Source organism: Gadus macrocephalus, chromosome 3 (assembly GCF_031168955.1).
Source record: "Gadus macrocephalus chromosome 3, ASM3116895v1".
Classification (NCBI taxonomy): Eukaryota; Metazoa; Chordata; class Actinopteri; order Gadiformes; family Gadidae; genus Gadus; species Gadus macrocephalus.
In genome coordinates this window covers 23,963,325-23,978,324 of record NC_082384.1, presented here as the reverse complement: position 1 = coordinate 23,978,324, position 15,000 = coordinate 23,963,325, and the positions used below count along the sequence as shown (strand labels likewise).

The window sequence follows — 15,000 nt, the reverse complement described above, 5'->3', positions numbered from 1 at the left end:
ACAGACGCATGCATATATATATACACACACATACACACGCACACACGCACGGACGCAGGCACACATATACATACACATACGAATGCACGCACGCATGTGCATGTACACGTACACGCACGAAGAAATATAGACACACACACACAGAAACACACACAGATGGACAGACGCATGCATACATATACGCAAACGCACACGCAAACACACACACAGGCACACACGGGGATTAGGATTTGCGGTGAAAATCATTTTTGTAGAACCCGATTTCAGTCAATTAGCCCGTAATCATTACTTTAAAGGGAGCGTTGATACGACCCCTAGGAGTGTGAGGGCACCAAGCGATCTTAAAGGGTCAACGATGAGGATGAGGACTCTCTCGAGCATGGAGGTTGATGGTCCATTGTAATAACAGGTACTTCACATGGATGTGCTCAGCACCGATCGTCGTTACCTTCTGTCGGGGAGGAAGTACATCTTGACGTAGGGGTTCAGAGGTCGACCGTCGGGCCTGGGCGGCAGGTCTATGGCTTGAAGGACGTTGACAATCAGCTGATGGCCCACCTTATCGTAACACAGCTTCACCTGGGAAAACATCAGCGCTGTTAGGGCGGGAGTGTGCCTCTCTCTGTGTCTAGGTGGGGACATACAGTGTCTCTGTCTCTGTTAGGGTGACCCTGGCTCTCTATCAGTGTTAAGGGAAACTCAATCTCTGAGTCTCTGTCGCTGTTAAGGTAAGTATAATCTGTGTCACTATCTGTGTTTAGGTAAGTGCAATCTGTGTCTACATCTGTGTTAAAGTAAATTAAATCTGTGTTTCTATCCGTGTTAAGGTAAGTAGAATATGTGTCTCTATTTGTGTTAATGTGAATCTGTGTCTCTATTTGTGTTAAGGTAAGTACATTCTGTGTCTCCATCTTTTAAGGTAAGTACATTCTGCGTCTCCATCTTTTAAGGTAAGCATAATCTGTGTCTAACTGTATTAAGGTAAACCCGATCTGTGTTTCTATCTGTGTTAAGTTAAGTACAATCTGTGTCTCTGTCTGTGTTAAGGTATATACAATCTGTGTCTTAACACGTGTTAAGGTAAATACAATCTGTGTCTCAATATGTGTCTCTGTGAGTACAATCTGATCTGAGCTCAATTCCCCTCTCCTACATCTGTTCTCCTTCACTCTTGTAGGGAGGCTTTCCTAACTCTATGGGAGGCTAATAGCTTAGGGAGGAGACATAAAAGGTGCCCTGTGAAGCCCTACGAGGTTGTAAATGTGATTAAGGGCTCTACCGATAAAATGTACCAGACTGTGCATCTCCTCATTCACCCTGAACACCTTCCTTCAGCCCCCTCCTCCCTCCCTTTCCTAGCCCTTCCATCCAGCCTCCAGTCCCCCAGGCCTAGTGATGCCGTTCTGGGGGTGTAGCGGTACTCACAGAGAGCTGTCCCGGCAGTATTTGCGGGTGGTCTCGCAGGGTCCCTGGGCTGGTGGGAGACATCACTGAAATGGAGGGACGGTCCATCTTCTGGGACTCAAACGAACTGGAGCCCGCTGTTGAAAAACGTGACACACGGGGGGTGTTGATGTGAGAATCCCGCCCACTAGCGGTGATGTTATGTGAGAAGGACCTCTTTAAGCGTGTGGGTTTCTAATTTAAAAACAGCGTCGTGAATAAAATGAAAGGGAAACTCACTCGATTCTAAAGGAGGGTGGGACGATTCGGGACTTCTCGGAATAACTCTGTGGATTAAGAAGACGCGTTAGCAAACTGATTTGGATGATCGTAAAATGAATGTTCGAAAGTTGAACTTGATTGAATCATGGCAGTTTATCTCTGAGGGGGTAGCCGTCGTACATTAGTTTGTGTTCATAATGTACAATGAGGGGACACAGTCTTAACTGGAGGACAAAAGGGCAGGATTGTCTTAAGTGCAAGGCTCATGGAGACCCACAGCTTTATGGTATGAGAAGAGTAGGCAGGCAGATGTGTTGACGCACGGAGATCAAACACACACACACAGAGTATTATGGGATGAATGAGAAACTGAGAAGGCATTTAGAGGGACAGTCCGAGCGGGGTTGGGCGAGCGAGGAGTTGAGGTAAGGCGTCAGGTGAGAGAGAGGGGGGGGAGAGTTCACTGTCCAGGTAATCAACTCTTACTTACTCATAGGCTCTACACACTTTTCTCAAGACGTTTTTGGATATAATTCGATGGATAGAGCTTTTAGATAAAGGAAGGAGACACGATAAAAAAAATTGTCTATGAGCAAAAAAAGAAAAAAAAGACACTTCAACACAAACAACACAATCGCTGTGAAGCAGCAGAATGAGGCAGGGTGACTGTCGCCGCTCTTACCCTACAGGTCTGGACACCACTATCTCCACCTGGGGCGCGGCCTTCGACTCCAGAATGATGTTGTACACCTCTTTCTTGGTTGCTCCCGGCAACGACTTCCCGTTCCACTGCAGTACTTCGTCGCCTTGGGAGGAAGGAGGCAAGATGGCCGACAGGAAGTAGGTTAACAAAACGATGGCGGGACCTTGGGGATGAGCTCAGTCACGATTCCTTTGACGCACAGGTTGTCGTTTAAAAAAATTTACATTTAGCAGGCGCTTTTATCCAAAGCGACTTACAATAAGTACATTTGGCAGAAGAAAGAGAAACAAGATATATCGCTGTCAGTAAGGTATAGAAAAAAGTGCCAAGCACTAACAATCACTAGGTTAACCCATTCCCCGCATGCAACAAGATAGCTACAATATGCCACAATTTAAGTACTATTTTTAAGTGCAAGGACGTAAAACATACAATAACTATGAACATACAATAAGTTCATACAAGCATATTCGGTCGTTGGACACAACCACCTCCAAAAAAGCTGTCCGTAGCTAGCTACAGTTGGCAGAGTTTAAAATCCCCGGTAACAATGCACTAATCTGGGCGCCTTCAGAGTAATGTGGGCCTCCTTGCTGTGTTGTACCTACATTTACATTTACATTCAGGGCATTTAGCAGACGCTTTTATCCAAAGCGACTTAAAATAGTACAGTTGTCAGAAGAAAGAGAAACAATATATCACCGGCGACGGTACAGTTAGGATGTTCACAGAACCACTCACCTGCTCTCAGATGGCCCACAACATCTGCGAGGCTTCCCTTCTTTACTTTAGTGATGAAGGCCCCCAGTCGGCCCATCGCTGTCATCTTGCCCCCCACCACCTGAAACACAGGTGCACAAGCAAGAGAGAGACAAGCGGGCAGAGAGAAGGGAAGGGAGAGAGGAAAGAGTTAGAGAGAAAGAGCCGAGAGAGGATCGCTTCTTTAGTCTTCTCCAGTGTGGGGCTTGTTGAAGCATGTTTCAATTCCGAGTTCAGCTGTAACATATTTCATTCTGACCAAGCCATACTCTATAGACAGCAGGTCAGTGCGATATATTGCCTATTGTCAGGCTGCAACTGGCCATCACGCTTACTAATTATGTATCCTACATAGGATATTTAGGCATCCCGTATTGTGACAGGTAGAGAATTTAGATCCGAGCCTCAAGATTTTATCTCCTCAAGATTTGAGGGCGTTTTCTTATTTTTAAAGAAACCTTAAGACATAGCTATTTAGCTCAGAATTCCCTTAAACCATTTTATTGCTTTATTTTTCTTTATTTTTTATTGTAATGCATTTTTTGCACGAAAGGCGAAACATAAATAAAGTTTGATGTGATTTGAAGTTTGAAAGCGACGACAGCGGGGAGCTCCCAGGCCGGCGGCGTACCTTGAGGCCCAGCAGGGAGCCGGCCTCCCGGGGCATGGCCGACCGCTTGCTGAGAGTGATGCGTCCGATCATCTGGTCACCCTCCTTAGACTGCAGCCACGTCACTGGGTGCTGCACGGAGAGAGGGAGGAGAGGGTGGAGGAGGTACAGAGGAGAGGAGGGAAGGAGGGAAGGAGGAGGTGGAGGAGAGATGGAGGAGAGGATGGAAGGAGGAGGGAAGGAGAGATGGGAGAGGGAAGGAGGAGAGATGGGGGAGGGATGGAGGATTTGGGAGGTGACAACTGAAAGTGAAAGAGGGACACTTTGGCACTTACACGTGTCTGTGTGTGGGTGTGTCTGTGTGTGCGTGTGCGTGTGCGTGTGTGTGTGTTTATGTATCGAGTATCGCTATTTTAATACATACATGCCATACGGCAGGATCAAGAGGATAGCAGTCCCAATCGCCTGCAAAGAGAGGGAGAGAGAGAGGACTGTTAGCACACAAGACTTAAGAGAGAGAGAGAGAGAGAGAGGACTGCTAGCCCAAAAGACGAGAGCGAGCGAGCGAGCCAGAGAGAGAGACATTACAATGATCTCATTCTTTTAGCAAATTAGGCTTTACAATATATGGATATTATTCGATTCCATGTAAAAACCTCAACATCATCTTAAAATAACATAAACTGTCAACGTCCCAAATGTATTTCAGATAATCCAGATCCCTTGTGTTGCCATAATATTTAAATTCCAGTAAAATCCTTGCTTTTAACAAACCCTTGAAAGTTATTTTTCAGTTTCCTACCATAGTCCTTTTTTATGTCTTGCCATCAGAAAAGCAAAAAATTCACAGCTCACTAAAATTATTTCGAAAGGTAGCTTATAAATTTCAAGCAGAGAGAAGGAAAGGGGGGGGGGAGAGAGAGAGAGAGAGAGAGAGAGAGAGAGAGAGAAAAAGAAAGAGACAGAAGGGAAGAGAGAAGAGATAGAAGGGAAGAGAGAGAGCGAGAGAGAGCGAGAGGGGGCCAGGGAGTAAAATGAAGGCAAACTTCCTCCAATTCCACGGCTCTCTTTTGTCAATGGACTCGTGAGTTGGCGCGGGCGACGCTCCCCTGGCCGGAGACACGGCCACCAATGACTGTCAGCGCGGCTCAGCGTTAAATAACAGGGACAGATGGTCTGCTGGAGAACAGGAAGGAACTGGCCCCGCATCAGAACCGAGAGCCCCGACCGTTCCAAAATACCCCGACGCGGGGCTAGAGAACAAGAGCACCCGTGGGGGGGGACTCTGATGTGAACTTTAATGTGAATGTTTAATGTGACAGATCCCTGGCCCTTCTCCACCGGGCTGGAGGTGCGCGTCCGGCACGCGACGCGCGGAACTCTCCGGCGGAACGGAGGGAACCCGAGGTGAGCGGCACGGCGTCGTTTGAACAAAAGTCTGTGCAGAGCGTCGATTGGCTGGGTGAGACTGAAGGAGAGGATAAACGGTGTGTCCTCCTCGTGTGAAGAGCTCTGGGAGTTTTTTGTGGTTTGGTTTAGTGTGTGCGGTGATTGCAGTTGTTCGCTGCAAGGGAACAATTGTGCAGCGTCTTATCCTAGTTATCTTTGTTGTATACAATCACTAGGGTTAACCTAGTGATTGTTAGTGCTTGGCACTTGGTTCCTTGAGCCTCCTTACTGTACCGACATACGTTGTCGTTTCTCCTACTTCTGACAAATGTACTTATTGTAAGTCTCTTTGGATAAAGGGCCTTAATGCCTTAAATGTAAAAGTAAGGCGTCCTTGTGCTGCATCAAAACATTTGCGTGTTGTAAATAACTATGAGTAATTATCAAAATGATCTTTAACAAACATCTTTACTCGTCATTAATAGACGGATTACCACGATGGAAGAAAATAAGTGGGCGATATTGAATGAAGTCGTTTATTTGGGTTTTCATAGTTCAATTTGAGGGTCCATAAACGCAATGGCTTTAAACTTTTTACTTTGCCGACTATAGCCTATGAATATTTAAACTGGGCTGAGACTTTATCGAAGGCGGTCTACAGCGACTAAGCCAAGATAACAGCCTCCTTAGTAGCTGTAGGCCTGTTTCCAACCCCCCCAGTCATGAGTCAGCAGTTTGATAAAGATTTCCTTGATAAAAGAAACCACAGAGAATCCGTCCTAGTGCAAAAACTGCTCTCATGAAAAGACGGACAAACAATCTTAGACTGGGAATCGATGCAAACCAGATGGTTGTTGATTGCGGCATTTTACACTAATCCTCCCCAATATTTGAACTGTCTAACCGGTTCTCAAACAGGAGCCGGTGTCAGTTCTCCGCGAGTCCCGGTGTTTATTTCAAGAAGCACGACGTAATCACGGCTGTTGGAGGTGCCCAGGGGTCATGGTCACCTTACATCGTTACATCATGTGCTTCCCCTGGCTGACGTCATCAGTCGGCTTTCATAGTTATGCAGATGATACCCAATTGTGCGTATGTGTCGAGGTAGAGACTCTAATGTTCTGTGTGAACCTATTCTCTGTATTGTGGACGTAATTAACAGAATGGAAGACTACCCTTTTATAAATTAAGCAAAGAAGAGACATAGGCCTACACTTTCCCCCTAAGAACTCAACAGATTTGAAAACAACCTTTTCAAAACTAAGCAAAGAAGAGACATAGGCCTACTCTTTCTCCATAATTGCCGAAGCGTGTTTAGTTGGCCTTGAACAAGTTTCGCAAATCTTAAATACAGCTAAATATTCTCAAAAAGATATCTGGATTATCAAAGTGAGTTAAGGATCCGCATCCCACAGACGTCTCCCAGACTTCTAAACCGAGATCAGTTTTCTCCAGTGGATCCCAGTTGGCCGGTCGCAGTCGGCTGCTTGTGTCCAACAGCGAGCGAGCCACTGACCTAATTCCACAAATCTGCTGCCCTAAATCACGAGGACTTTTCAAATAAATAGCTGTCCCGAGTGCAACAGGGTTTAGCCACATAACCGAGGAGATATCAACTACGGATTGTGATAGTGTGCACTAGGTGCTACATCGCATTACAAATCCTTTAGCGTTAGTACTGCGCAAGTTGGGATCAGCCAAGACTATTCTAGATCTAATGATGTGTTTTGGACGGCGAGTTGAAGTAAGTAGGATCTGGATAAGTCCACCCTCGCCGACGCAATGATCACATCTATTACACGGCGACCAGCATCTATTCAACCTCTGCGCAACAATAAACGATATATCATTGGGATTACAAATCAGTCGAATATTGTTTTTTTTATTGGGAGGACCTTGACCTTCGAAGCGGCCGTTCGTTAGCAAAAACCTTCCCGCCGACGACGAGCATAGCGGATACATCAAACGGTTGGAAAATGTGAAATGGATGGAAAAGGGAAAAAACGATGCCTGCCGCGTTGAGGGAAGATGGGAGCGGCTCGGAGCCCCCGGAGAGCACAGCTGCACCACTGACCTTTCTCGCTGACGCTCTCCATGTCCACGTCCTCGCAGCTGGTGTACTCGGGCGTGGAGCCGCCCTCCTCCTCCGAGCTGCTGATGGACATCTGCCTCTTGTGGCCGCCGCGCTTGCTCTTGTACGGCCGCGGCGGGGGCGGGCGCAGAGTCTCCGACTGGTCGGAGCTCTGGGAGTCCTTCCTCAGCAGGCCGTCCCTGCTGCCGCCGTCCCTGCTGCCGCCGCCGCCGCCGCCGCCACCGCCTCCGCCGCCGCCACCGCCGCCGCCGCCCTTCTCCCCCCGGGGCGCCCTGGTCGGACCCGCCGGCTCCTGCCGCCCCTTGGTCGCCCCCCAATCCGGAGACACCGACCCCGCTCTGGGCGGGCCGCCTCCCGCCGGCGCCGCCCCCCTCTCGCCCTCGTAGCCCGCCCAGTCGTTCTCGGGGGGGCCTTTGCCGTCCGACCCGAAGTACCTCCTGCGGAGGCGGTGCTCCGGCATGTCTCCCGAGTGCCCGCCCCCCCCTCCGTCGCCGGGCCCCAGCCCCACCTCGTTGATGGCCTGGTCGCTGTGGCGCCGCTCGTGCCGCACCTTGGACACCTTGGCGTGCATGCGCATCTCCTGCTCCTCCTTCTGGGGCTTGACGGGGTAGCGGGCCAGGTTGGGGTCGCTGCGGTACCGCGCCTGGAACTCCTCCTCCCGCCGCTGCCGCTCCCGCTTCTCCCGGTCCGCGTCGTCCTTGCCCTCGTCGTAGTCCTGCGAGTGGATCTTCTCCAGGCGCCGGCTGTCGGCGCCCCGCTCCCCGCGGTGGGAGGGGCGGTCCTCCAGGGAGGTCTGGCCGGGCAGCTTCCCCCCGGGCCGGCGCCCGCTCCCCCCGCCGCCGCCGCCGCCACGCCCCGCGCTGGGCTTACCGTTCTGCTCATGCAGCGACACCGGCCGCTTCCTGGAGGACGGGATACGATACAAGTCAGGGACACGCCCTCACACGGAGACCCTGAACACGTCTGCTGCTGCTTCGATTCGTGCAACGATGCACGCGTGTCGACAACATGTTGACCGTCGGAATAAGTGAAAAATCCCTTCACAAAATGTCCTAATAATGAATCACGATGGATGTAAACATACGGACACATCATCCATACGTGTTCAACAGACTTATGGATGATCATCGAGAAGTGGTGAAGATCCCAAACAACAAACGGAGTGACCAAGATATAGCAAAGACCGCCTGCCTGTCGGGGTAACAGCCTCTCTAGACACGAGGTCATCAAGAGGACCAATCGCCCTGACAGAGGTTGTGTTTCCCTCTCATCGCTACGCCCATTCCCCCTGACCGCTACACCCATTCCCCCTGACCGCTACACCCATTCCCCCTGACCGCTACACCCATGCACGGATGCTTCGCTCGTAAACTCGGGGGGAACGTCTCCTTACTTGTCTCGGGGCGGCTCGCTCTGGGACCGCGAGTTGACCGCGGCGTCGACGCCCTTGCCCGCCGCGTTGACGGCGTTGGGTGCCTGAGGCCCCCCGTCGGGGGGGCTGGAGTTGGCGTTGGAGGCGGAGGACGGCTGCGCCACCGACCGGGAGCGCAGCATCTTCCTGTCCCGGGCGCCCTCAACGCCCACGCTGCCCCGGTCGTTCAGGTTGGCGCTGGTAGGACGGACCCCTGGTCCAGAAAACCATTCTCCTGACTTGGTGAGAATCTCCTGCTGCTTACGGCAGAGGTTGCATACCCACATGACCTGCAGAGACAGGGAGGCGGACGTCAGGGGGAAGGGGGACTCGGACCTTCAGAGTTAAACATACACAATGTATAGAGTATGACGGCATGCCTGTTTAACTACACATAGAGGGCACTGGACTCATCTCCTAATAGACTGCTGGTATTCGTTTGCCCGGTAAATACGGGACGGATGTCCTTGCCGTACCCTGCTATCCCACGTATTCCCATTCCCTGCGTTGCCTCAGAGCTTATCAAGGTCGGATTGATCCAGGGAGAGGTAAGTAGTAGCCAAAGTGACGTTATTGCAAGTGTTTACTGGAAGACCTGCTGCACTATTGATTACTATCATGTAATGCTGCTCAAAGCTTACACAACCCAAATGACACAAATCCAATCCTGATTTAGAAATAGCAATTCGACAATATGCAAAGGCATTTTTGGACTTGAAATAGAAGTCATCCCACTGAAGTCAAAAAGGTACAAATGTTTAGTATTGACGTAGGGGTGCATGGTTTCAAATTTGTCATTTTAAAGCCAATTCCTTTCTGTATCAAATGCAAAGAGAAGCGAAAGCCATATGCATACATAATGACAGGGGATATTTACTTAATCCTGTGTCATAAAAACAGAAATAATAAAAATGATGGCCGGGATCCGGTACTTACATGAAGCCATGGCTATTGTAAAACGCATCCCCCTCAAAACGAAGAAATAATATTTAACTCCCCTGCAAAAATAATCCAGAGTGTTCAATTTGGCAAAAAACAAAACCAAAGCTGTCCTTTATCCTGGCGGTGAAATCCCGGCTCTTTTTGGAAATAAAATAGTCTCCAACACGTCGAGAGTACCCTGGTCCGTTCCTCCTCCCCACTGGCAGTTGCAAAGATGCTAACATTTAGCCTTTAGCTCTTAGCATCCCAAAGCACCTTTTACATGGCCTGATTGCATCCGTGTTGGCGCTTGTCATCACTAATCTAAAGTAAATCAGCTGTGCGTATAGCCCACATCTGTTGGTCTCTCTCTCTCTCTCTCTCTCTCTCTCTCTCTCTCTCTCTCTCTCTCTCTCTCTCTCTCTCTCTCTCTCTCTCTCTCTCTCTCTCTCTCTCTCTCTCTCTCTCCTCTCTCTCTCTCTCTCTCCTCTCTCTCTCCTCTCTCTCTCTCTCCTCTCTCTCTCTCTCTCTCTCTCTCTCTCTCTCTCTCTCTCTGACGGAGGGACAACAGATTAGTAGTGGTGGGTAATCCCTTCAACTCGCCATTATTAAACTCATCATGGGTCGGCAATACCAGCGTCACGTCCATCACTTCATCCCTCCCCCCCTACCCCCTTCCTCCTTTCCTCCAGGTTAGTGTTCATGGAAGAAATGTTACATTTATATATCATATTACAAAAAAAAAAAAATGGCCTCAATAGGTCTATTTCACCTGAACATAAACCGTCACACTGTCACGTAACATAATAAATGTTGTTATGAACGAAAATATATAAGAATAACAATCATACTCAACGAGTAGCCTCACTAGCTAATGTATGAGCAGTGGGCCCGTGGTTATTGACAGTATATACAGCGTTCCAAGGCACTGCGACAACTGTTGAGCCTTTAACGGCAGCAAAAATGCGCTAAGGCGAGTGCATCACGGAATAGGCACATAAATAAATGATGAAATAAATAAATAAATGTGCCACAAAGGCAAACAATGTAATCCTTAAGTGAAGCTATTGTGCTCTGTTTTCTGGGTGGCATGTCATTGGGATGGGGATTATAATTGTGTGTGTGTGTGTGTGTGTGTGTGTGTGTGTGATTGAGTCTAAACGGTGTGTACAGCCCCCACTACATGTATTAGCAGCAGTAGGGCTGGGGGAACAGAGTGGGCCGTCTTATGTCAGCCAATAAGCTTCTTCCCTATGGTGACCGCCCACTGGAATGTCACCTCCAGTCCGTCTGACAGCATCCTGTGGACCATGGCCGTGTGTGTGTGTGTGTGTGTGTGTGTGTGTGTGTGTGTGTGTGTGTGTGTGTGTGTGTGTGTGTGTGTGTGTGTGTGTGTGTGTGTGTGTGTGTGTGTGTGTGTGTGTGTGCGGCGCGCCTCAGTGTGAGTGTGTGTGTCTTAGTGCGAGTGTGTGTCTTAGTGTGTGTGTGCGTGCGTCAGTGTGTGTGTTCGTATACGTGTGAGCGTGTATTCATGTGTGTGTGTATGCATGTATTTCTGTGTGTGTGTGTGTGTGTATGTGCTTGTGTATTTGTGTGCACGTGCGCGTGCATGTGCGCGTTTGTGTGCGTGTGCATCAGTGTGTAGGTGTTGCATGGATGTTCGTGAAAGCGTTCCGTTTAAACATGCCCAGCGTGGGTGGCCACCTGTGGGCGAGAAGTGTGTCTGTGTGTGTCTGTGTGTGACCACACACGTGTCTATGTCTGAAATTGTTCTTCACAAGTCTGTTGTGTGTGTGTGTGTCTTAGCTACGCTTTGAGGATGAGCGATGTTACCACTCAACACTTACTCACGCAATGTCTGAGCCTCCCGCCTGGCTATTAGAAAGCGGTGAACTGAAATGTCTTTCGCTCCCTCTCCCTGTTTAAACGTCTCTCTACAGCGAGGACCAATGTCTGCCAGTTGACTCACACACATTTCAGTGTCCTGGTGTTCATTTCTCTTGCCACCAAGTTAAGACGTAAAGAGATCTGCTTCGACCCGTCGCTTAGGATCTTCGGCATTGCTCAGAAAGGTAGAGCGGGCTGACTTGTAACCGGAAGGTTGCCAGTTTGTACGCCTGTCGAGGTGCCCCTGAGCAAAACACCTAACCATAGCTGCTCCACGGCGAGCTGGCTGTCGCCTTGTGTGATTGTCTCTGGCGTCAGTGTGTGAACGTGTGGATGAACCGTTGCAAGTCGATTTGGATAAATGCTTCTGCTAAATGTAAATGTGGTCGCAAACATCTCTTGAAATACATCTCACACTAAAACATCGCCCGTCACTATTAATTTTTTGTGCCACTTCTGCCATTTTTCCACCTTAGGAAGCGACCCGGTCAATTTACAGGAGACTTAACTGACGGGACATGCCTTGCCATTGGTTGTTTGTCGCATGGCAGTGTTACCTCCGGGCCAGAGTCCCACACCAACCACTTACCTGGACCAACGTTCGGTTCAGTGTTAGCATCTTTATGAACATTAGGTTCCAGCAGTGGAAAAATAGCATTTCAACGGACTTGTGTAATTGTTGCGTCAGGTGACAGTTTGAAGTGTACAAGCAGTATATTGTGAGTACAGCCCATCTCCCCATGGCAAGGCATGTCTGGTCGTAAGCACACTGGCCGGAGAAGGCATGCACAGGCATTCACTCTGCATTCAGGGCAAGTCTCCCAAGCTGTCTGTTGAGTGCATTCTGGCTCAAATTAAATAAAAAAGGTTCACCCCACTAACGTTTTGTTTTTTTTGCCAACAATCAAATGGCCACAGCAGAGCAATGCCTACAGCCATCGGAAGAGGGGCGATGGGGGAAAACATTGAGGAAAACAATAAGGTAAGATGTTCCTTCACAGGTGGCCATTGCTGCTACAACAGCCCATGCTTGTACTGTGGTGAGCTCACGAGAGCATCTGTATTCATCAACTTTCTCAGAGTCAAGAGGTTCTGAATCTGGACCCTGTGCAAGCTCGTCTCTTAGGCCGTCTGATCCAGGGGTCCGTGTTTGCGTTCTCTAAAATGTCGATGACTACAGACTACAGGGGTGGGGGGGGTGGGGGGGTGGGGGGGTGGGGGTGTGTGGGTTGGGACTACAGTAGTGACCCATGCATATAAACTGGATAACTAGTAGAAAGTCTTACCCTCTCCTTCACTAAGAGACACTTTGCAAGGGAACAAGACACACAATGGACAAAGAATTAGTCTGGTTTCATACCTCGGCCCTATGCGTAGTTTAATCCCGAGCACAGGTTTGAAGGAAACGTGAATGTAAATAAACACCAATAAACGTGAGTTAATCAGTTGCCTCGCCTGGAATGATATGAGTAAAAGGTTGCTTGCTTATATTCAATGTATAATGATTTTTTTTATAATGTAGTGGATCCTACGTGCATGTCACAAAAACAAAAAACGAAATGCATTCATGAAAGCATCACAGCGGTCCCTAACATTACTCACGACTCTTCATCCTCTGATACACCCAGACCCAGTATCACGGCCCCTTGCCCCCTACATTGTTCAGTGTTGACTGATTTAATCGTGTCAACCACAGAGATTTGGTTTCTCTGTGGTTGTGTGCGCTCTCTACTCATTGAGTCACTATTAGCTCGACAGCCCATGCTATTTGAAGACGCTGAGATGTCCTATGTTGGGAGGATCAACATACAGTACGAAGCGATACAATCTTTGTATCTTCAGATGGCCATTCTTTAATAAATATATATACTATGCATACACTATGTACTCAATGTTTGTAAAGCAGACATTTCTCTTAACATTACCATATGTATCTGTTCCCAGTAGGCGATGGGAGTACAAACCCTCCAGGCAATGCAGTATGAACCGTTGTTCAACTCAGTATCTGTTTAGTTGGATGCGTGGCTCAGACTGTATTGAATCGTGCCTCCGATATCATAGATCATACAAAGGGATACAGGTTAGATGCAGCCTACTTTCCGTGCCCTCTGATGTCAATTCATACCAGCAGTCCCCTTTATTTTTAACTGTCCAGGTTAAACCTGCATCTGAGTTATAATGGGAGTGAATATTACAGGAGTCATCGGTCAATCTGTGGTGAATCAGAAACTCCATCACAACATAGGGAGGAAAAGGAGGGGGGAGAAGGAAGAATAAAGAGGAAGGAGAAGGAGGAGGAGGAGGGAGAGGATACAAGAGGAGGGGGAAAGGGAGCTGGAGAAGGAAGAAGGAAGAGGAGGAGGGAGAGGAGAAAGAGGGGGAAAGGGAGAAGGAGAAGGGAGACGAGGAAGGAGGGGATACAAGAGGAGGGGGAAAAGTTAGAAGGAAGTAGGAGGAGGAGGAGGACAGGGAGGAAGCCACTGCATCATTAAAAGACAGAGGTCAACAGCAGCGTTGGGGGGGGGGGGGGGTCTGTGGTCGGGGCTGGAGCAGCGAGCTGGGTTCTTTTTTAGGCATCACATCACATCAACAGCACAGAGAGTACAGAGAAAAGATGCTAACCACTTTGTCCTCCTTTGCGGCATGCAGTCCAGGTAGCAGTGAGAAGTAAAAGAGGTGGGAGAGGGGCGGAGTGAAGGGGGGGAGGGTGCAGAAAAGGAAGAATTAAGGACATGGTCAAAACAAAAGCGGGAGGGGGGGTGGATAGACGATGGAATGGCGGTTTGAGTAAAAAATGGATGGTGGGTGAAGTGTTGGAGGTGTTGGAAGACAAGAAAAAGAGGAGGGAGGAAGGAGTGATGAAGAGGGTTGTTAATCATTTTCCGCCAAATATCCCCCCACACACAAACACTTCATATTCAACACTGCCTTCTGAGGTTAGGGGACAAGATATGCAAACCGAATGCAAACAGCAGTTAAGCGACAGCGACATGCATGGGATAGCTTGACATGACCTTAGCGTGATTCATGACCTGTGACCTCCTTATGCCGACGCTCTCTCTCCACACAGATAGGTAAAGACAGGACACAGAAAGACAGAAGACGGCTCCGATCAAACCTTTACCTGGGCTCCCGTCTCAGATCTATAGAATAGCTATGGCATGTATTTAGACTATAGACATTTAAGTTTGCAAATGTTATGTCTTTTGTTAAATTCGCTGGGAGCTCATTTGTATTTTTAATTTCAGGTACGCTAGTTTAAACATTGATGGCAAATAAACGTAACTATATCACATTGAATTTTGTGGAAACTAGTTATACATATATTTATATTTATATTAAATTAAATACAAATATTAAATAAAAATGAGATACATCTATATACCTTTTTGCAGAAAAAGGTTATTGATATTGAAAAAAAATATTTATATATTATATAAAAAATATATATATATTTTTAGTTTCATCTTTTTTTTTTACTCAAAATAAAGTTCACCTATCATGTAAAACGATTGTAACATTTACGGTAACAGTAAGTGTGTAATTGCGATAGGCAGAGGAGG

General features: G+C 48.2%; 1 protein-coding gene across 1 annotated transcript in view; it reads right to left on the bottom strand.

Moving 5' to 3' along the window:
- The window catches only part of rims1b (regulating synaptic membrane exocytosis 1b), a 36,641-nt gene extending 26,703 nt beyond the window's left edge, over window positions 1–9,938 (bottom strand). The window contains exons 1-11 of the mRNA XM_060047411.1: window positions 9,566–9,938; window positions 8,612–8,919; window positions 7,490–8,120; window positions 7,201–7,435; window positions 4,162–4,202; window positions 3,759–3,869; window positions 3,110–3,209; window positions 2,348–2,471; window positions 1,684–1,730; window positions 1,426–1,541; window positions 449–579 (exon numbers count right to left, since the gene is read on the bottom strand). Of these exons, the coding sequence (XP_059903394.1) occupies window positions 449–579; window positions 1,426–1,541; window positions 1,684–1,730; window positions 2,348–2,471; window positions 3,110–3,209; window positions 3,759–3,869; window positions 4,162–4,202; window positions 7,201–7,435; window positions 7,490–8,120; window positions 8,612–8,916 (1,841 nt within the window). The 5' untranslated portion in view covers window positions 8,917–8,919; window positions 9,566–9,938. The remainder of the gene's footprint in view (window positions 1–448; window positions 580–1,425; window positions 1,542–1,683; window positions 1,731–2,347; window positions 2,472–3,109; window positions 3,210–3,758; window positions 3,870–4,161; window positions 4,203–7,200; window positions 7,436–7,489; window positions 8,121–8,611; window positions 8,920–9,565) is intronic.
- Between the last annotated feature and the right edge of the window lie 5,062 nt (window positions 9,939–15,000).